A 22988-nucleotide genomic window follows, 5' to 3' on the forward strand; every position below is an offset into this window, starting at 1 on the left:
GTGGGCTGAGGAGTGGCAGATTGAGTTTTAGATAAATGTGAGGTGCTGCATTTTGGAAAGGCAAATCAGGGCAGGACTTATGCACTTAATGATAAGGACCTGGGGAATATTGCTGAACAAAGAGACCTTGAAGTGCAGGTTCATAATTCCATGAAAGTGGAGTCACAGATAGACAAGATAGTGAAGAAGTTGCTTGGTATGCTTGCCTTTATTGGTAGTGCATTGAACATAGGAGTTGGGATATCATGTTGCCGCTCTATAGGACATTGGTTAGGTCACTTTTGGAATACTGCACACTGTTCTGGTCTCCCTGCCGTACGAAGGCTGTTATGAAACTTGAAAGGGTTCAGAAAAGATTTACAAGGATGTTGCCAGGGTTGGAGGGTTTGAGCTATAGGGAAAGGCAGAATCGACTGGGCATTGGAGACTGAGAGGTGACCTTATGGAGGTTTATAAAATTATGAGGGGCATGGATAGGGTCAAGGTATTTTCCCTGGGTGGGGAGTCCAAAAGTAGAGGCCATAGGTTTAAATTGAGAGGGGAAAGATTTTAAAGGGATCTAAGGGGTAACATTTTCATGCAGAGGATGGTACGTGTATGGAATGAGCTGCCAGAATAAGTGGTGGAGGCTGGTACAATTACAACATTTAAAAGGGCATCTGGATGGGTATATGATAGGAAGGGTTTGGAGGGATATGGGTCATATGCTGGCAAATGGGACTAGATTTATATAAAATGTCTGGTCAGCATGGATGAGTTGGATTGAAGGGTCTGTTTGTGTACTTTACATCTCTATGACTATGAAACCTATAAAGCCCTGTTAAAGGGTACCATTGTAATTCATGATGCATTGTTCAAGCTCAATGTGTCTCTTTTATAACAGTAACTCACTTTAAATAGTTGTACACTGGCTGTAAAATTTGACTTCCCAGGGGTTTGAAATGTACAATAAGAATACAAATATTCCTTCCATCATATATATAGATGGAAGATTGCTCAAGGACGCAACCAGTAAAACAATGACAATACGTTGTTGTCATCTAACATTTCAAAATTCCAAAATAATTTGTTTGAAAATCATTGTTGTGTAAGACTTTTTCAATGTGGCACAAATGTAAGTGACCATTGTCGTAAGTGTTCTTATGGTGAATTGGCTCCTGCCTTTTCATCCTGCCCAGTGGCAGATGTTTTAGTTCCTTCTCGCATACAGCTGTGTCTTTGTGCATTTTAAATGTGGTAAACTGATTTCATTAGAAATGGCAAGGCACCCATCACAAGGTTTTCTTGGGTTTTGAGAAAAAAACAATTTTATTAAGTGCCAAGCTTGAGAAAAATAAACATACAAAGTGAAACACATGGCTTCTGCGAATTCATGTGAACCCCCTCACTCCCATTCATACTCCTTTACTCACATAGGTGCGGTCTCTCTCACGGACACTCTCTCTCACACGGGCACTCTCTCTCTCTCATGGGCACTCTCTCTCACATGGGCACTCTCTCTCTCACACGGGCACTCTCTCACAGGTGCATGCTCTCACACAGGCGCACTCTCTCACACAGGCGCACTCTCTCACACAGGCGCACTCTCTCACACAGGCGCACTCTCTCACACAGGCGCACTCTTTCACACAGGCGCTCTCTCTCACACAGGCACTCTCTCAGAAAGGCACTCAGTATCATATGGGTGCACTCTCTCACACAGGCACTCAGTCTCACAGAGATGCGCTCTCTCACACAGGTGCACTCTCTCACACAGACGCACTCTCTCTCACACAGGCACTTTCTCTCACTCAGTCTCACATACATGCACTCTCTCACACAGGCACTCTCTCTCACACAGGCACTCTCTCTCACACAGGCACTCTCTCACACACAGGCACTCTCTCACACACAGGCACACTCTGTCACACAGGCATTCTCTCTCTCTCAGTCTCACATACACACGCTCTCTCTCTCACAGGCACTCTCTCTCACAGGCACTCTCTCTCACAGGCACTCTCTGTCACACAGGCATTCTCTCTCACACAGGCACTTTCTCTCACTCAGTCTCACATACATGCACTCTCTCACACAGGCACTCTCTCTCACAGGCACTCTCTCTCACAGGCACTCTCTCTCACAGGCACTCTCTCTCACAGGCACTCTCTGTCACAGAGGAACTCTCTGTCACAGAGGAACTCTGTCACAGAGGCACTCTCTCTCACACAGGCATTCTCTCTCACAGGCACTTTCTCTCAGTCTCATACATGCACACTCTCTCACAGGCACACTCTCTCACAGGCACACTCTCTCACAGGCACTCTCTCTCACAGGCACTCTCTCTCACAGGCACTCTCTCTCACAGGCACTCTCTGTCACACAGGCACTCTTTCTCACACAGGCACTCTTTCTCACACAGGCACTCTTTCTCTCACAGGCACTCTTTCTCACACAGGCACTCTCTCTCACATAGGCACTCTCTCTCACATAGGCACTCTCTCTCACATAGGCACTCTCTGTCACATAGGCACTCTCTGTCACACAGGCACTCTCTGTCACACAGGCACTCTCTGTCACACAGGCACTCTCTCACACAGGCACTCTTTCTCACACAGGCACTCTCTCTCACACAGGCACTCTCTCTCACACAGATGTGCTGTCTCACATAGGAACTCTCTCTCATAGGTACACTGTCTCACACAGGCACTCTCTGATATAGGTGTGCTCTTTCAGACAGTTACTCGCTCACATGCACTCGTTCACGCACACACTTGTTCACTCACACATACACACATACTCGGTGCAGCTTACTGCATTTTACAAGTACTACAGACCCGAATGCATGCATATTTAAAATAGAGTTGTTTCAGTGGATGTGATACTTCCATCATGTAGAATATAAAGAGGTTTAATTGAGTGATGAAAAATTTGGCAGATGAAATATAATGTGGGAAGATGTGAGGTTGTCCAATATGGCAAGAAGAGTTTAAAAGTACTATATTATTTAAATGGAGAGAGATGGCAGAACTCGGTGATACAGAGGGATCTGAGTGTCCTGGTGTATGAATCACTAATGCTGGTATTCTGGGACAGAAGAATGTGGAGAGAATGTTATTTATTGTGAAAGGAATGAAATATGAAGTAGAGAGGCTTTGTTCTAATTATATGAGGCTGAAATGAAACCACATCTAGAGTACTGTGCACAGTTTTGCTCTCTTAAAATAGGATATATTTAAATAAGCAATTCAGAGAAGCTTCATACAACTGATTTCAATAATGAAGAGTTTATCTTATGAGGAAACATTGAATAAGTTGGACCTGTTTCATTGTAGTGAGAGACTGTGTGTGTAGTGAATTATAATGAGTGAATTATAATGAGTGAGTGTTCTTCTGGAAATATACAAGTTCCTGAGTGGACTTGACAGAGTAGAAGCTGAGAATATGTTTTCTTCCTTTGGAGAAAATAGAGTGAGGGAACACAGTTTGAAAATAAAGAGTTTGCTTTTTGAGATGGGGGATGAGGAGGATTGTTTTTCTTCTGTGAGTCAGTGGTCTGCAGAATTCTCTTCCTCGGAGCAATGGAGACAGGACCATTGAATATTTTGAGGACTGAGTTGGATAGATTCCTGATTGAAAAGGAGTCAAATGGTATAGAGGTTTGACAAGCCAGCAGAGTTGAGGCCGCAATCAGATCAGCCATGAGCTTATCAAATGCCAGAGTTGGCTTGAATGGTTTCATGGAGAAAGTGAGGTCTGCAGATGCTGGAGATCAAAGTTGAAACTTTATTGCTGGAACAGCACAGCAGGTCAGGCAGCATCCAGGGAACAGGAGATTCGACGTTTCGGGCACAGGCCCTTCTTCAGGTTCCCTGGATGCTGCCTGACCTGCTGTGCTGTTCCAGCAATAAAGTTTCAACTTTGAATGGTTTCATTCCTGCTTCTGGAAATAAATGGAGTTCGGCCAAGCGGTAGTGTTAGAATTCTGCATGCTTCTGCACACTACAAACTGGGGAAATCACCTGAAGCTATAAAATGGTATTGTAGTTCCTTAACCTTTTTACATGTCTGGATCTTCTTTGTATGAAAGTATCTTGTGTAAATTCCCCATGGTATTACATTAATATAAACGTTATATATAAGACTCAGATGTATAGTGACAGCTGCCAAGATACAATTGTCTGATTGTGATTGTGGTTAAAAGGAGAGTTATTTGCAGAAGCAGGCAAAATACATGGGTAATGTGCTCGTTGATGTACTTATTTCCACATGCTTCTGCATTATTTGGTACTTCAGGGTTCGTGTTTACTCCAGCTTTGCACTAAATTCAGGCTATGCAGACAATTAACACAATTCTCACTGCTTTATATTCCTTTTAAGTTCAAGTCCTTTCAGTGTACTTTCCTGAAACAACAAAACAGCAGTAAAGCAGGGGACTGAAAAATCTCCCAGGATCCAATTGTGCTAGCCCCTGTGTAACAGTGCAGAGCCACTACCAGGGCCTCCAACAAAATTGAAAGGAGAGTGTCATTAACATATTTAGGATGGCTCATTCACACTTGGAAGCTGGAGCTGAATCTTCTGGCCCAAACTGGTCAAGCATAAAGAATTCTTCAAGATCTTCATCTCCAGCTGGGGAAGGCATTCACCTTCTCCAGGACTGAATCTCATACTCCAGAAAAAGTTGGATGTCTTTCCAGGCCTCAATGGGACATGCAACATATCTTGATTGGCCTCTGTTCAGCTGAAGTCTTTGAAGAACATAAACATAATAAGATGAATTTCCTGAACAGGTTGTGAAACAACTCCCATCTTCCACCAACTTTCTACCCTTACCTGCCTGTCCCATCCCTTTTAGAGATGGGAATTAGATAGAATAGCACCGTCACCTGTCCAGAACCTGAAGCCAGAGATCAGGCTCTATATTCTAGCCTCCCTCATGACTCAGTTCCCCAACCCTGCCACTCTAAACTCCTGTTCTTTTCTTGCTTTCCACCCAAATCAGGTTTGCAGCCCTAGGTTATAACTAACTTGTAAATGCAATTCAAACAGGCTCCATTGGTTCAGGGTCAGGAACGAAAACAATAGTATGTTTTCCACTACGTAGCCCAAGGTATTAATAGCAAGTGTACAGATTCTAGTATTGCTCTGGCTAAGGTCATGTAACTTGTTAAGAGTAATGGCTGGTCCGGGGGCCCCGGGGGGGGAAGAATCCCATACGATTATGAGTTTTATTATGACTTAATGTTAATTCGTTCTGAGCATGTACCTCATTATTTAGTTATTATGTTTTTTTTCCTTTTAAGTAATGTAAGATATTTTATTATACGTTCTGGTTAGTTATAGGTTAGATTAGTAGTTAGTTGAGTGTTTTGGCCATTATTTATTTAATATCTAATTGTATAGATAATTGTAATAATATGTTATTAAAAAATGTATTTTTCTTCAATAAAAATACCTATACAAAAAAAAGGTTAAGAGATCAACGTTAGGACCTTACTGGCTTGCTTAGCTTAGTTTCTCACTGTGAATTATCTGGAGTAAACTATTTGTTTGCAAATTTGTGTGTGTATTTGAGATGTGAGAGTGTGCGTGTATACTTGCATATGTAGTATACATTGACATTCCTGTTTTTATGTCTAAATCTGTACCAGTGTGATTTAAGAAGTAGATTAGTTATGACAATATGCATCTGTCTTTGGTAATTACCATGTGAATTAAGGAAATTAGATATTCTGCTTTTAGTTTTGACCAAAATTCAAAATGTTCGGTTATCAGATTTTAGATCCTCCCTGAAAGTCAGAGCACTTCCTAATCTTTGCAGATTTCATTTATTTTAAAATTATACTATCACTGGATTAATTTATTGCTAAATTTGTCTTGAGATTTACCCAGGTTCCTGTGTGAAAATGGGGATTTTTTTTAACCATTTGTGACCAATGAATCTGGGAAATTAAACGCCAATGCATTCCAGCCACATTGTAGCATTTAAACTACAATAACGAGAAAAGGCGAGTCTGAATGTGCTACATGTTAATACATTGTCCTTTTATCTCAAAACCTTGATTTGAATTCAGCCCAGTCTCTCTTCCTTGCCAAAGTTGCAAGGTCCAAATCAAGTGGGTTTCTGTAATGTGAAACAGATACAAAACCCACAGTCCTACTACCCATTGCCCATTTAATTTACCATGAATTACTTATCTCATTCAGATGGAACATAAGGTTAGCTTGAGTGAGAGGTGTGGAAAACAAAATTACATTGATGCAGTAGAGGTTAGGGTTAGGGTTAGTGAAGTTGGAGTTGTGGTTTCTTCTGTGGTTGAAGTTGAGGTTTGGAAGAATTTTGCAAACATACCAAACTGCAAAATCATGAAAACTGCAAAGTTTGTTGTAAAAACTAGCACCATCTCATAAAAGGCAACGATAAGCAGTCTGAACATCAGACATTTAAATGCAATGCTTGTCATATAATTTGCATAAAGTAATGTGTGAAGCTCTAGCTCTTGCTACCATCTATACAGAATGACATTCCCCTGTTTTGTATGCTGTAGTTGTGAAGGTAGAAGTATATGTGGAGCTTTGGCTTGCAAAATTACTTTTCAACTCAGCCGTCAGTTCACATAGGCTTTCTGGTTTTGCACCCCACTCCCGGTTCAAGTAGCTAAGGTTACCTCTCTAGGGACACAAAGCTCTGTTCCATGCTGCTGTCAAGGTTGTGGTGTGCTAGATCAGTTCCAGGAGAAAGTGAGGTCTGCAGATGTTGGAGATCAAAGTTGAAACTTTATTGCTGGAACAGCACAGCAGGTCAGGCAGCATCCAGGGAACAGGAGATTCGACGTTTCGGGCACAGGCCCTTCTTCAGGAATGAGCAGAGAGTGTTCAGCAGGAGAAGATAAAAGGTAGGGAGGAGGGACTTGGAGGAGGGGCGTTGGAAATGTGATAGGTGGAAAGAGGTCAAGGTGAGGGTGATAGGTCGGAGTAGGATGGAGGCGGAGAGGTCAAGAAGAAGACTGCAGGTCAGGAAGGCGGTGCCGGGCTGGAGGGATTCGGCTGAGACAAGGTGGGGGGAGGGGGGATGAAGAAACTGGTGAAGTCCAAGTTCATCCCCTGTGGTTGGAGGGTTCCCAGTCGGAAGATAAGACGCTCCTCCTCCGACCGTCGCGTTGTTGTGGTTTGGCGGTGGATGAGTCCAATGACCTGCATATCCTCGGTGGAGTGGGAGGGGGAGTTGAAATGCTGTGCTACAGGGTGGTTGGGTTGGTTCGTCCGGGTGGCCCACAGGTGCTCTCTGAATCGCTCCGCAAGTAGGCGGCCTGTCTCCCCAATATAGAGGAGGCCACACCGGCTGCAGGGGATGCAGTAGATGATGTGGGTGGAGGTGCAGGTGAATCTGTGGCGGATATGGAAGTTTCCTTTGGGGCCTTGGAGAGAAGTGAGGGGGGAGGTGTGGGCGCAAGTGTTGCACCTCCTGCGGTTGCAAGGGAAGGTGCCAGGAGTGGAGGTTGGGTCGGTGGGGGGTGTGGATCTGACAAGGGAGTCGCGGAGGGAGTGGTCTCTACGGAAAGCTGATAGGGGAGGGGAGGGAAATATATCCTTGGTGCTGGGGTCTGTTTGGAGGTGGCGGAAGTGACGGCGGATGATGCGCTGTACATGGAGATTGGTGGGGTGGTAGGTGAGGACCAGTGGGGTTCTGTCCTGGTGGCGGTTGGAGGGGCGGGGCTCAAGGGCGGAGGAGCGGGAAGTGGAGGAGATGCGGTGGAGATGCCCTCTTCTTGACCTCTCCGCCTCCATCCTACTCCGACCTATCACCCTCACCTTGACCTCTTTCCACCTATCACATTTCCAACGCCCCTCCTCCAAGTCCCTCCACGCTAGATCAGTTCCAGGCCATGGTGAATAAATGGGGAATCACAAATATTTTCTGTAAAAATGGGAGGACAGATACCACATAGAGATGTACAGCATGGAAACAGACCCGTCAATCCAACTCATCCATGCCGACCAGATATCCTAACCTAATCTAGTCCCAAGTAAAAAAATCACACAACACCAAGTTATATTCCAACAGGCTTACTTGGAAGCACTAGTTTTTGGAGCACTGCTACTTCATCAGGTGGTTGTAGAGTATAAGATCGTAAGACACAGAATTTATAGCAAAAGTTTACAGTGTGATGTAACTGAAATTATATATTGAAAAAGACCTGGATTGTTTGTTAAGTCTCTCATCTTTTAGAATAACTGTGTTGGTTTCAGTTCTTTAATATGTAAATCCCAGAACGTTTTTTTAAAGTTACATTCTCAAATGAACTTTAACAATAGTTGACATGTCAGCTCAGATGATGTTTTGAAGGTCTGAGGTGCCCCAATGTTCAGACTGATTCTATTTCTAAAAAAGGGATTTACAGAATCTTACATGGATTCATGCAGTTTTTGAGCAAAATGAAATGTAATTCTGCAAGTACAAATTCACCCCACAAACTTATATGTGTATGTATATGTGTGAGAGTGAATGTAAAGAGGTATAAGTCTGTGAGAGGGTGCGTATGAGTGTGAGATCGAGCTTGTGTATGAGAGTGAGTCTGCATGAGTGTATGGGTCTGTAGAGTGTGTGTGTATGTGTTGACACAGACATCAAGTTTCTGCAGAAATGCAGGAAAGATCCCAAACGTGTGCGTGTTCGCACACAAACACACACACACGTGCACACACCCCTACAGCCCTCAGCTTGATAACCATAAAATAAACAGCAACATCATAGAATGTATGAAGTTGCTAAGGGAGAAAAAATATTTGAAGGCATTTCACAAAGAAGAGAAGGATTTGAATGTGAAACAGTTTCATGGTAGGCTCTGAGAAGGTCTTTGAACATACATACATTGGAGTTGGGAGTAGAAGTAGGTAGTTTGTCCCCTCGAACCTGCTTCACCATTCAATAGGATTGTGGCTGGCCTGTTTGTATTTCAAGTTCCACATTTTCATTTACTCCTGATAATATTTTATTCTTCTGCATAACAAGAATCTATCCATCTCGGTTTTAAAAATATTCAGTGACCCTGTTTCCAGCGACATCTGGGACAGAGTTCCAAAGTCACAAGTCCTCAAACAAAATATTTTCTCCTCATATCTGTTCATAAAGGGCAACTGTTAATTTTTATAAAGAGCCTTCTTATTCTGGATTCACTGACAAGAGGAAAGATTCTTTCCACATCCACCTAGTCAAGACCATTCAGGATCTTGTACGCTTCAATCAAGACCACCCTCATTCTTCTAAACTCTAGTGGAAACTAATCCAGTCTATTCTTCCCTCATAAGACAATTTGTTCATTCCAGGAATCAATCTAGTAAGCTTTCTTTGACAGGTCAGGCAGCATCCAAGGAGCAGGAGAATCGACATTTCGGACGTTTCCTCTAGAAGGGCTCATACCCGAAACGTCGAATTCTCTTGTTCCTTGGATGCTGCCTGACCTGCTGCACTTTTCCAGCAACACATTTTCAGCTTTGATCTCCAGCATCTGCAGTCCTCACTTTCTCCTAGCTTTCTTTGACAACACATTTGCAGCTTTCCGTAAATAAGGAAACAAAAACTGCGTTCATTTCTCAAGATATGGTCTCACTAATGCCTTTTATAACTGATGCATAACATCCTTACTTTTATGTTCTATCTATTTCAAAATAAAAAAAATTCCTGTAGTCGTCTTAACTACTTGCTGTACATGAAAACTAACCTTTTGTGACTTATGCACTAGGACACCTCGATACCCGTGCATCTTGGAACTCTACTGTTATTCGTTGTTTAATGCATACTCTAACTTCATATTTTCCCATATTATATTCCATTTGACAGATTTTGCCCACTTAACCTATCCTTTTGGTCTGCAACTTCCTGCTGCAGGCAAATTTTATTCTCCAGAGCCAGTCAAAATGATTCTACACTTAAATAAACCCATAAATAAGAGCCAAGGCAGCTATCAATATGTAGTGTTTCCTGTTATCACAGGAACATTTAATATCTGCGAATACTAATTAGAGATTGCGTCATACATATTTCTAATATTACAACACAGTCAAACTGTCAGTTTGAACAATGTTGTTTTCACTCTAGTCATAATGCACTGCAGTAACTCCCACCACCTGAAGCTAGTTTAAAATTGTCAGTGTGACTTAAATTATTCTGGCAAATAACCAGTCCGTTCTTTCCCTGAGGAAAGGCACAGTTGATATGTATGATGGGGGACAGTGAATGGTATGGGTGATAGTCTTCATTGCACATGCAATAGTATATTACTAAGGCATAGGTGAGTGTGATTTCTTTTTCAAAGTTATGTGAATTCATGTTTTCAAGTTTGGTAATTACTGTTCTTGTTCTCTGACTTGGGGAATAGTTATACCACTCTCTACCTAAGTAATACTCTGACACCTATTCTGGAAGTTTCACTGGAAACATGACAGCCTTTACTGTGTTTCTGACGATGGACAAACAGGTTAAGCTGCGTGGAGCCCGGGTTTGCTGCGCCTTAGGAACACCTATGTATTGCAAGATAAGTCAGTAAATGCTCATAGAGTTTCCAAGTGATTTTGATTGTCATTATGTTTTTGGCAGAATACTACTATAATCAAAAGAACATTATCCTCAAAGCTTCAAATTATGCACTGCTGTCATTGTATTCATTCACTTTGCTTGGTTAATCAGATCCTTGGTGATTTGCTGCTTGAATATTAAATATATTTGCTTTTCTAAATGCCCATTTGAACCAAGCCTATGTATTTACACTGCCTCCAGAGCACTTTGTAACTTGCTTTTAAAAACACTGTTGTAGTTGCAAAACTTACAGTTGGCTAGTCAGTACCAAATTGAAGGAAACATTTAAGGTCATGACTAGCACGGTTAGTCCTCAAAGATGAGACAGGAATTAAAAAGAATTGAGGGAAAAACTTTCATTTGGATTTTTATTGTTCAGAGTTGACATTGATGACTTGTGCTTCTTTCTGTGCAAAGTCTAATCTCTCCACAGACCAAGTTAATGGGTCCTTACAAAATCAGTTGATCCATTCTCTCATCAAAAGCATTTAGAAATGTAGCTGCTTCCTTTTAAATACAGCCCACTGTGACATCATTATGATTATAACTTTCAGCTTCTACACTCTGTTTGTGATTGTATTCTGCAATCTGTATTTATGTTCTGTGTGAAAGCAGCCAAGATTTTAGCAACTTCTGACTCTTCAGCACTGGTGATGTGACTAATTTATAAATGGTTTAACTGTATTATATTAACTACTTTAACCTGTATGCCTGGCTAGTTTAGTTACAATGTCTTTCGGTCTCATTCCTGCCCACAGCACCACAGTAACAGCTGTGTTTGCTTCACCCAGCCCTTAACATAAGACTAACTGTTTCATGCATACACTTTTATTTTGCTTCTGATTTGCTTTTTTTTTAAATTCTCATAGCTCTAAACTTTTTGAGTGTTTCTGTTGCATGGTTGTCTTGCAGTTTTTCGCGAACCGACATTGCTCTTTTGAGAAAAGGAAATAACCAGGAGTATTTTGCTGCTTGAAAACAGAGTGGCCAATTTGGACTACTTGAGATAGCAGAACAGTCTTCAAGTTTTACAGTGATGTTTTTGGACAACTCCAGCTGTATGTTCTTCACATAGAAGCTACTGTGTAAATTAAATGGTCATAAAATATAATTGTTAACTTTTTTTGCTTATTAAGTTGCTGCAAACAGTTCACGTAACAGCTTGGCCTGGTTTAATTACCACCATTGAGTCAGGAAATGCTGGAACCACGTAGCAGGTGAGGCTGTATTTGTCAACAAGCTGAGTTGGATATTACATGCCACCTGCTGGTGATGTTTTTGACATGGGGCATGTAATACCGGTTTGACAGTGAGCCCCACCATCTTCCTATCACCTTGAACTGGCCCCCTTCAGAGAGGATAAGTAGGTGGTGGGGTCAATAGCCCATCAACAATCTGTCAACAGGTAATAACAGGTTAATTGAGCTTATTAAAATTGCAATTAGTCTTAATAATACACTGCCCATGCCAAAATGGGACTGGCATTAACTAGAGTGGGAAAGGGAACACTTAAAAGATGGGAAGGAAGGAAAGCATTTCATTCAGGTGCTGTGCATTCACTGGATGCACACATGCACACACACACAGACACCCACATGCACACACAGACACCCACATGCACACACAGACACCCACAGACACACACATGCACACACAGGCACCCACATGCACACACAGACACCCACGTGCACGCACAGACACCCATATGCACACACATGCACACACACACAGACACCCACATGCACACACAGACACCCACATGCACACACATGCACACACACACAGACACCCACATGCACACACAGACGCCCACAGACACACACATGCACCCACATGCACACACAGGCACCCACATGCACACACAGACACCCACATGCACGCACAGACACACTGGGCTCCAAACTTTAACTTTTCCTTCTCTGCTATCTGTCAACCAATCCAAACTTGGACACCCTCTATTGACTCTGGGAGTCCTTCCAATCCTAAAGTCCTGTAGTTTACTTTCTTAGGTTAACTGTGATGTTTAATCCTCTGTCTGGAGTCCCAACAGCACTTATAGCTGAGCTTTGGCTCTTCTAGGGCTGATAGAACTTTAGGCTAACCTAATTATCCAGCTGTTCCCTATGATGAAGGATAGAAGTCCAACAATGAAGCAGCGTAAAACAAAACCAAGAACTGTGGACGCAGGAAACTGCTGGATAAACTCACCAAGTTAGATAGCATCTGTGGAGAGTAATCAGAATTAATGTTTCAGGTCCAGTGACCCTACTTCAGACTGGACTTGAAACATTAATTCTGCTTTTTCCTGACAGATGCTGTCAGACTTGCTAGGTTTCTCCAGCAATGTCTGTTTCAATTAAACATATAGCCTGCCTATAACATGCTACAACTGTGGGTAAGCTTCATTCTGGTCTGTCAACTTGCTGCTGACTTTCCTTCCAGGGAGTGAGTAGTCTTCTTCCACCCCTTAATTTCGTGCCCAGTGTTCCAGATCAATCGGCTGAGGTGTTTCCAGAATTTGCTGTTTTAACTTCAAATTTCCTAACACCCACAGAATTTTGCCTTTGTACTACTGCCAACATGATAGCCTCTTCACTATCACTTTATTATGGTATATTTTAACGTAATTTTTCTGCCTGCATTTCTTTCTATTTTGTTTTCTTTTTATTAACTTGTTTTGTTTTCTCCTGGTTCATTTTTCTCCTTAAACTGATTTATAAGTTAACTTTTCTCAAGAGAAGCTAGACAAGGGCTGTATGAATGATACAGAAAACATCATGCCTTGTCTAGCTTGTGCCCAGGATTTGTGAAAGTTCTCTTTTATTAGATTTCCTGTGGACAAGTAAATAGTCTCAGTGCTTTACACAGCATCACTTGTAACATAGGGACAGTGGGACCCGCAGGAAAGTACGAAAGTGGTCATTTCCTGCCTGTGACCACAGACCTCAAGCTTTGACCTAATAGCATGTTATATGCTTTAATTTAGTGATAGGGGAGGCAGCTCTTAGCTGTGATTTAGTGGGAGCTTTCAACCAGACTGTAACGGTCCAGCAGATTTGTTACACATTTCAAAGTGTTTAGGTGGACTGGCTGACAATTGTAGGGAGGAGGAAAATCAAAACTTAATCAAACAACCTCACCTCGAATCCTTTTTTAAAATTGTACCATTAAGATAATGATCAATTTTGTGGTTTAGATCTGGAAAAATATTCAATATTATCTTTGTCTGTAATGGCACAACATTAAATTTTTGCCTTCAAGTTGAAAATATTTTTAAGTACTTTACATATTGCCTTCAGTAATATGCTAGATTCAGTACTGGTGTAAAATGACACTTACAAATGTGAAATCCTCTTCTCAGACCACAGTGCACTAATTTATTTTTATATTGGCTCCACATAAGGTTTCAGACATGTTTTGACTTGTTACTAACAAAAAGATGCTGTTTATTAATATTGCAGAGTCTTAAAATGATTTCTCTTCATACTTCACAGCTTCAGCTATCCCAGATAATGGAAAGAAGACTTGTTTAAAATTGAAAGTTCTCGTGCGACAATCAAGTAAGTTCCTTTGACAAGGTTGCAAAGGGTGGCTTTAGCGCATGCCTTCTCATAAACACTGGTTTTAAAAAAAAAATCTTTCTGTGTTTATTTTGAGCGGTACCTGTTCTGTACATTGCATTTTGTTTTCATTTTTCTTCTTACATTTCTTCACCAAGCTTTTATGGCAGTTGCTAACTTGTTGTTTCTGCAAATTTTCCATGGTTAAAACAAATGGACAAGTTCAACAGCACTTTTGACATGTGCACAATGTGCAACAATTTGAAAAAAAAGAAAAAGCAGGGAAAAATGTCACACTAACATATTGGCTATTATTTCTATTTTTGTTATAGACAGCTGTTCGAAAACTGTAGGTGTACATGAAAGTGTTTTCGGTGCTAACGACAGAGTAGACAGTTCATTAGAACCAGCAGGTTAGTATGCTTAGAGAATCTTCTAACAAGTGCGTCTGTTCCCATCCCACCTTTCTTATTGACCCTCCATCACAGTTTGCATGCCCTGCATGGGTTCAATGTTGAAAGCTTGTTCACCCTGCTTTTTTTTTGGTGGTGGCCTCATTGCTAATTTTCTTCTGTATATATTGCAACAGAATGATGCAAAAACTTTTGCATGGTGTGCCAGATTTTTATCATTGCCGTCAGCTAAAGGCATGTGAGATAAAATGAAGGTCAGTTGATTCCATGCAGTGCTGGATATTCTGCTTAATACAAATTTAGTGAGACAGTATATCCAGGAGATGTATTGTCCCATTGTCTTTATAACTGCTTTGTTGCAATTGCTTTGCAAAAAAGCTTGCCTTAATAAGAAATTAGTTAAATTAATCAATCTTTTTAGTGCTACAATAAAACTGCCTAACGATTAACGAAAATAGAAGCATGCAATTAACTAATTATGTAATTAATAAATGGGAGGGAAAGGATTATTCCAAATTTGAAAGGGGTTGCAGTTCTCATGTATTGCAAGAGGTTCTGTCCATGACATTTGAAAATAGTCACTTTGTGACAAATGGCTCCCTCAATTTGGTAGAACCTAGGCTGTTGTCTGCCAGCATTACTGCCTTGAACAGCAATGTCCAGACATGTGTCTCTCTGTATTTTTAATGTTGTCCTTTTCATTAAACTCTGCCACCACCATTTGTGTCTCTGAGTATTTTTAGTCATGTTAGTAACTCACTGCTGCTGCCAATATTTTAACAAGCCTAACATGAAAATTGATGCAACTCAATATTGCTGTTCATTTCATTATTGTGAAAGTCTGAGCGGCACAGTGAATTAGAACATTCACTTTTCACCCTTGGATTCTAGGTTTGGATTCAGTCCAGATCAATGGAAGCATATTCTGCATTAAGTCACATGATTTTCCTGTCAAAGGAAGAGATTGTATTAACATAATGCAGTTCATGATTTACAGTCAAATAAGTACTACTTTTAATGTGCGCCCTGTTCTGATGAAGAAAATTGACTCTCAAATTTGTGCACAGCAGAATCTCAAAAACAGCAATGATATAAACGACCAGATTATCTGTTTCAGCAAAGATGCTAACCTAGAATCTAGGAGCACTCACCTGATTTTCTTAGAATCATGCTATATTTTCTTTAATGCCTATCCAACCACATGGCCCCTCAATTTAACATTCACTCTGCAAGACAACATCTTCTACTATCCAGCAATCACCCAATACCAAACTGATATGATGGCTAGTATATGTGACAAAATTTCTACTGCAGCTTTAGCCAATAACCAAACATCTCCGAGACAAGTGGGCTACCAATTGGGCAAAGGCTGACTCCTAAGTATCATTACCTATGGCTTCACTTATCTTCTGAGTGTTATGATCCTAAGGAAATTTATTTTGGAAAGTTTGAGATCTGTATCTATTGGCAATTTGTGTCCATTGCACTTCAGCGATACCAAAAGAAGACATCCTAAGGAACAGAGATTCTTGTCTGATTATACAATCAAAGCAATGCTAATTGGAAACCATGAAATTTTATTTTGCAACAACATCTATGAGTCTTTGTTCTGAGAAAGTCAATGAAGGGGCTGTCGCTATTTGTATCTCATTGCAATTTCTACTTTCCATAGTTTCTGTCGTCTTCAATTCTCCCACTGTGTTGTAGAGGTGCCCTTTTCATATCTCAACAAGATAATGTACTTGTGTGTGATCTCAATACTGAGTGCTAGTGGACTGTCCAAATCTGGAAAATGTAACAGCCAAATCCAACTTGTTCTCACTTAGAATTCAAGCATCCTCAAATTAGACACAATTGTTGAATTATGATCAACAGCAAACCTGGCTAATATTTTCATTCTTTCCTTTCTACTCCTTTTACTTCACACCAGAATGATAGCCAATTAATGCTATTTCTGCATTCATCATCTGAGATTGGCTAAGTCAGCATTACGGTGCTCAAACTTTTATGATCTTTACACTGGACAGATTTAGACATTTTTAAATTTTCTTTATTTTGTTCTTCTTTACGTTTAATTTTTCACATCAATTGTTTGTTACTTGAAACTTAACTCCATCCTCAAAATAGAGGGCACCCAGGCAAAATAATTAAAAGTAACAATTCTGCAAGGATCACAGGGACATCAAAGTTGTAACCTTATTTAGATCCATGCACCTTTCAACAATGGGCTTTCACTCCAGTAATGTGGCCTATTTCCATGAAGAGATTATAAAATCAAAATGCAGAAGAATCTGCATTTCTTAGGGAAATAACTGGTGTGCCAAATAGGCACACAATTCCTCCTAAGTCTACAGAGGCTGGAAAGTCCCCTTAAATTAAAAGTGGGCAGTAAATGAATTTGATTCAATGCTACAAAAAGCAAATAGAACTTTTTCACTGAGATTGCACATCAGTGACAGATTTAGTGCTTACGTTTACATTGATATTACAGAAAGAAAATCAACACATTTATTAGGGATTCCTTGGCAAAGCTTTCTATCCCCAGCAATTGGTCTAATCTGAATAGAAAGTCCTTGTGTTTGTTACTACCACTGCAACCACTTGGATGTATACAGTGCAATTGAATATCTAAGTGTATTTTCTTGAGGATGGATGGATGTTCACCATGAGTGAGGGGATGTAGGGAAAGGATGTCAAAAGCTTGGGCAGGTTTTGAAAGCAGAAGGTAAAATAGTAAGACAAAATGATTTTAGGAAGAAGTTCCAGGGAGCAAGGACAACATGGATGAAAAATCAACCTCAGCGAGTGAATCAGAGAATGAGGAACAAACAATAGTGAGAGGAACAATGAGGGTAATCTGAAAATAGGCATGTCGGAATATTTTCCAGATAGACTGAAGTTAATTTATGGAGGCTTTGAAGATCATTTTGAAAATAATTTGGTGTGTAGAAAAAAAATGATGGACATTGGGAAAATGGTATGTGAAAATATTTGATGTCAAGTAAGAGAGAGTTTTGACTTCACAGTTCTGCAGTAAAGAAATTCTGTCACATTTTGGTCAAAAGCAAAGAGAGTGCCAAGGTTACACACCGCTCAGAGTGAAAAGGTGTTCCTTATAATAGCAAATATGTAGCATTTCCTGTACAAAGTAGAAATGACAGAAGTAGATTCATAAATTCAAAGCCTTATACACCAAAAGTTGAACTGTTGAAATGTGGTCACCTGGTTAATGGTTTGAAAAAGGTGACAGTGGATTTCTCCTCCTAGCTTTTGTTAGTAACATCATAAATGGGGGGAGAAAACATTTTCTGTTTGCTATTTCTGAAACAAAAAAAAATGAAAGAACATGTTTACAGTGTTCCTCGCACTAGAAATCATAGAAAATGACTTGCAAGTATCTCTCCACTCAAATGTGGAAACAATTTTACCCAGAAAGGGTAATATTTTAAAATTATGCAACTTGGAAGTATTCTGTGTGTTTTTACTGTTGGGCAAATGCAAGATACTAATTATAATAAACAGACTTAAAGACCAGTGACTTTGATAAAGATTTCATTATTCAGGGAATGGAAAGGTACTAAATTTCTGTATCTAAAAGTTTTCAATGACCATTTTTATAATTGGGAGAATGGAAACAGTCCCTCCTCTTCGATATAAAAAAAAATTGTAACTCAGAGACAAAACAGTGAATAGATCACATGCTAACTTTGTGGGTTACAGTTCCAGAGACAGCAGTGGAATCAGATTTTTGAAATAATCAACAACTAGCAATTTAACTTTTGTATTCTGTGGATCAAATGGAAAATATTTACATTATTCCCTCATTTCTCCATTCAATCTGAGTTTGTAGATATACTCACTGTGCCATTCAGTTGTCACTTTGTCTGGATACCAAATAAAGTTAATTGTGAATGTTAATTGATGACATGTTCTATTGGTTTTCTCATGCGGTTGAATAAATATTTTTGCAAAGTAAAAAAATTCATAAGTGCCTGGATCTGAATTATTTTAAATGCCTTCAAATTGTTTTAATCCAAAATCTTCCTGAGTGGTCATACTTCATTTCATTTTGTCAGGAAAATGTACTCCAGTCAATACTAAAATCTTTCCAAATATTTTAATGAGAAAGCCAACAGTAGATGTGGTGCATGAAATTGCTTAATTTAAATTGAACAAACTGCCTAAAAATTGACAGAACAGCTCCCAGGCATTAAAAATCTCAGCTCATGATTTTGTAGACTGAAATGTATGTTTTATTTAAAATATTAAAAGTTCATCAGTGCTTCTTACCATTGCTTTTGTTTTTCATTGGTTTTCTACTAAGCATAGTTAATGAAAATCTTTCCAAATTAAAAGAAATTAGAAATTTGAAACGCAATACAGATTGTCACACTAGCATGGAATGTGCAATGAAATGTATTTGCCTGAGGAGCTTGGCTGATGTATAATTGTAACTAAAGTACTGCAGATCATTCTTTCTGTTGTCTTTTTCTGTAACAGCATTGCTTCCTGTGTTTGTTCTCTCTGAATAGATGACACCATACATGAAGCTGAGCCATCGCGTGGTGAGAACAACGCTCAAATACCCAGGATATCCCCGCTAATTTTGGCATCTGTGCTGATCCTTATCATGGCACTTTCTACATTGTAGTGCTCAAAAATCCAAGGAACCTCTGACACAGCATGGCTGGATCAGGAAACAACATGGATTCTGTAACTGCACTGTTGAGGAGGGGGAGCGTTCAGTTTTTTCCAGACACAAGATTTATTTTACATGAGGAGAGTAGAGAATGATTGGAGAGGGAAGATGTATCCAAACTGATAAGCCCCCAAAAATGCCAAATTATATTTTGAGACTAATGATTCTTATTTTCCTGTACATTTGTCTTTCAAAATACCCCTAGATGGTTTAGCTCTTGTCATCCAAGTACAGATGTGAAACAGTAGTGGCAGATGCAGTCACTGAAGAATAAGAATATTGAGCAGAAGCCCAAGAGGGTTTATACCTCCATGCAATATTTATACCTTCTCACTCAATACCGTAAGATGATCATGCAAAGCATCGAGTCACCATGTCAGGACTTGAGGGGTGATATTCTGAATAGATATAACCCCATCCCTCTCAGGAGTTATAATTCAACATGTGTCTGAAGCGACACTGCTCATGCAGCCGCTAACATTGTCTGTAATATTTTGTATTTTTGACACATTTCCTGTTTCACAAGCCCTCATTCAGGTTCAGTATTTTTGTAGGTGGTATGTGTAGACAGAATAACCTTTGAAGAAATTGGGAAGCGATACAGAACTGAGGGATGGTGTCGTTAGCCATAGGCTACTACCATTCTGCTGAACTATTTGAGAAACAAAAAATAAAGGTTAAATGATAGGTTAGAAATGCTGATGTCATTTGTAATATGGATAGTTTTCATGTGAACAAGGATAGATATTGGGCTTAACTGATAATTTTGCAGTTTATTTTAACACTATGTTCTATAATTGAAAAAGCTAATGAACCCAGAATGTAAAAATACTGCATTTTCTCCTGATAAACTGGATTACAATCCAACTCTATTAGTGATGTAACCATTGCATTATTTTGTTCTGAGCAGCTGTAGACTACAGTTCACTATTGGACGTTATTAATTTCTGGCAGTTTAATCTGTTCCACAGTGACTGTTGCCAATATATTTTAGTCAAGAATGGATTCTATATTAAATGATTACTTTTACACTCCTGAAGAATTATAACAAGAAATGGATGCCCCTAATATAATGGAGGACATTTACGACCAACCACTTTCTTGCTTCTTCACTTTTGGTTACCTTTTTTTAAGCAGGGAAATAAGGATCAATCTGTTCAGTGGATACTATGTATCCTGTAATAGTCTATAACATTAGTGTTAGCTTAGTACATTGGTTTGTACCTTCTTCGAGGGCAAAAGGAAAAAAAACTTGTTTAAATCCTGTATTATTAGCAACCTATGTTGTAAATAGTGTTTGATAAAGTATTAATTCCAATTCTTACATCTTTTATAATTGAATACAATAGAATTTCTGGATTTGACTGATCAGGTTAAGCAAACATCTATGTTGGAATGGACGATGTATTGCTACAATACTGCGAGCTGCTTTGGCGAATAAGTGCAAACGCTACATCCAGAAAGCTGCAAGAACAGGAACGGGAGCAGCTTGCAAATTGCTTATGTGTGAGGAGAGTGAAGCAAAAAAAAAATTAACATTCAACGTATTGGTCCTAAATGTTTGAGACGATGTAGAATTCTGGTCACAAAACCCTTTGTGAAGAGGCCTGGTAATTCTGAAAGTTGATCTGTTTGTGTTCCTGGTTTTCTTTCTCTCCCAGAGATGAAGTGAATGTTTTATGGGAAGATCTTGCCTTTATCGTTGTAGCATGCGTATGGACTGGAGTTTAAAAAACAAACGTTTGTCGATATACTTTTGTAAATTTCGTCTACTGTTCCTTTTCCCCCTTTGTGTGGAAGCAGTTCATGACAAGGCCCCAAATAGGGGTGTATTATACCTGTCAACCACAACCGCACTTCACTGACCTACCTTGCAATGTGGAATGGAAATGGTTCTATAAATTTTAGAAGCATAGAAAATAATCCACTCCCCCTTTATTCACTCCACGTAGATCCGCTGTTCCCTGCTTTCATCGGAGCCTTCATTGAGCGGTGAATGGGTAAATCTGTTCTATTTGGCAACTCCAAGTTTTTCCCATGCATTAGCCCCCAGACCGCTCTGATGCGAGACGAATCTTCTTACAATAGCGTTGCTGCCATTGTCTGTACAGTTTAATAAATGCTGGCATGCTGAAGGTTACTCATGGAGTCCGCTAAATCTATTTTAGATGCTTACTCTTGACACTCCGTTAGAGCCACTCATTGTGTGCGCGTCTGGATATTAGAGTCCAGTTCATTGTTGTCTGTGCCTGTACTGCCCTGCTCAAGAACCGCTTGAAAAGCAGATTCTTTGCACTTATTGACGAGTGCATTTTGACTTGCTTATGAGGGGAGAATAAACAAACCTGTGGCGTACTGCCATCTGGAACCACTCTATACATCTGTTTTGTATATACACGTGTCTGAGCAACTACACAGAAATAAAACTGAAGGTGTTCATTATAAATAGTATGGATGTTCAATGTCTTTGGCTATTAAACGTTTGAAAATATGTTTTAAAGAGCACACTGCGTCTTTTTCTTGACGTTGCATTTATAAATGTTATATTTATTCCGAGATCTGGTGGAATTATTCCATTCCGGTCCCGGATGAAGGAAATCCGAACTCAAAATGATACATTTTCACAGCAAGTTGAGTTTTTGCCCGTAGTGTTAGGGGCAGGGGTAAATGTGGGGGAATGGATCTGGGTGGGTTGCGCTTCGGCGGGTCGGTATAGACTTGTTGGGCCGAAGGGCTTGTTTCTACGCTGTAAGTAATCTAATCTAATTAACAACGTCAGCACAATATAACACACAACTGTTATATAAACTGAAGGAATATGGTTGGTTATACAATTTAATGAGCCTGTACTGAAAAATAATCAGGCCGCCAGCTTATTCTACTTTTAAAAGTGATGTTTCATATGATGTCATGGTGAATTTGCCGATTCCGCCATTATAACTTGTTCGAAAATTGGAACATCAGTATTTCGGAAGAAGAAGCGAGGGGACAAAACTGAGTGCTCAGAGTCCTGTGTTTGAATTCAATCGGGACCATGAAGGTAGAAGTATCCTTTCTGCTTCCATTGGGTAATGGTTCTCGATGCGAAATCCTTCTGGTCTCGGTGACCATGGATTCACAGCACAAAACTGACCGCACTTCAACCCAAAGGTCAGATCTGACGGGGAAGCCAGCTGGTAGAGAGGCAATGGACTAATCGCTCTGGAACAATGCAGGCTCTTCTCTGAGTGGAAGAAAGGGAGAGTAGAGGGGAATCGATACTTAACCCAGTTTAAATCATCATTTCCTACTGCTTGATACCTCAGTAGGTGAATAAAGCAGAAAATGCTCCATTCCTGGGAACCAATATTCCTCTCAGGACAATAAGTGAAACCTCTTTTGAACCTTCTCTTGAATGTATTAACTTCGTGCATTTCAAATTCATCCATCAGATATATGTTATGATTTATAACAGCGATTACATTTGAGTTGCTGAGATTGTATCCTGTTATAACTGTAATACATTAAAATATAAAATTAATCTCCGGCAGCTGACTTGCCTCTCACGTAAAATCTATGGTTGTTTAATAGTCTGGTGCATTGCCCTTTCATTGTTTTCTAATGTGGTTGAAAATCCAGGGGAGGAAGTCTGTCCCTTTCAATTTACCAATAAAAGACCAGAAGCACTAACTATTCATCTTTATTAAACAAGCTGTTCTTTGGCATTTAGAATAGCACTTGGCTGTTAAAGTATTGAAATAAAAAAAACATTCAGAAACCTG

At 39.9% G+C, this 22988-nt stretch overlaps 1 protein-coding gene across 2 annotated transcripts in view; it reads left to right on the plus strand.

Moving 5' to 3' along the window:
• Positions 1-21730, plus strand: part of efna5b (ephrin-A5b) — a 212920-nt gene extending 191190 nt beyond the window's left edge. The window contains exons 3-5 of one of the 2 annotated variants that reach the window (XM_043710269.2): positions 14050-14115; positions 14448-14528; positions 19061-21730. In XM_043710269.2, the coding sequence (XP_043566204.1) occupies positions 14050-14115; positions 14448-14528; positions 19061-19179 (266 nt within the window). In that variant the 3' untranslated portion in view covers positions 19180-21730. The remainder of the gene's footprint in view (positions 1-14049; positions 14116-14447; positions 14529-19060) is intronic. The other variant, XM_087998704.1, reaches the window with a different exon arrangement.
• Positions 21731-22988: the final 1258 nt, after the last annotated feature.

Source organism: Chiloscyllium plagiosum, unplaced genomic scaffold, assembly GCF_037043375.1.
Source record: "Chiloscyllium plagiosum isolate Xiang-an unplaced genomic scaffold, Cpla_swu_hap1 HiC_scaffold_2, whole genome shotgun sequence".
Classification (NCBI taxonomy): Eukaryota; Metazoa; Chordata; class Chondrichthyes; order Orectolobiformes; family Hemiscylliidae; genus Chiloscyllium; species Chiloscyllium plagiosum.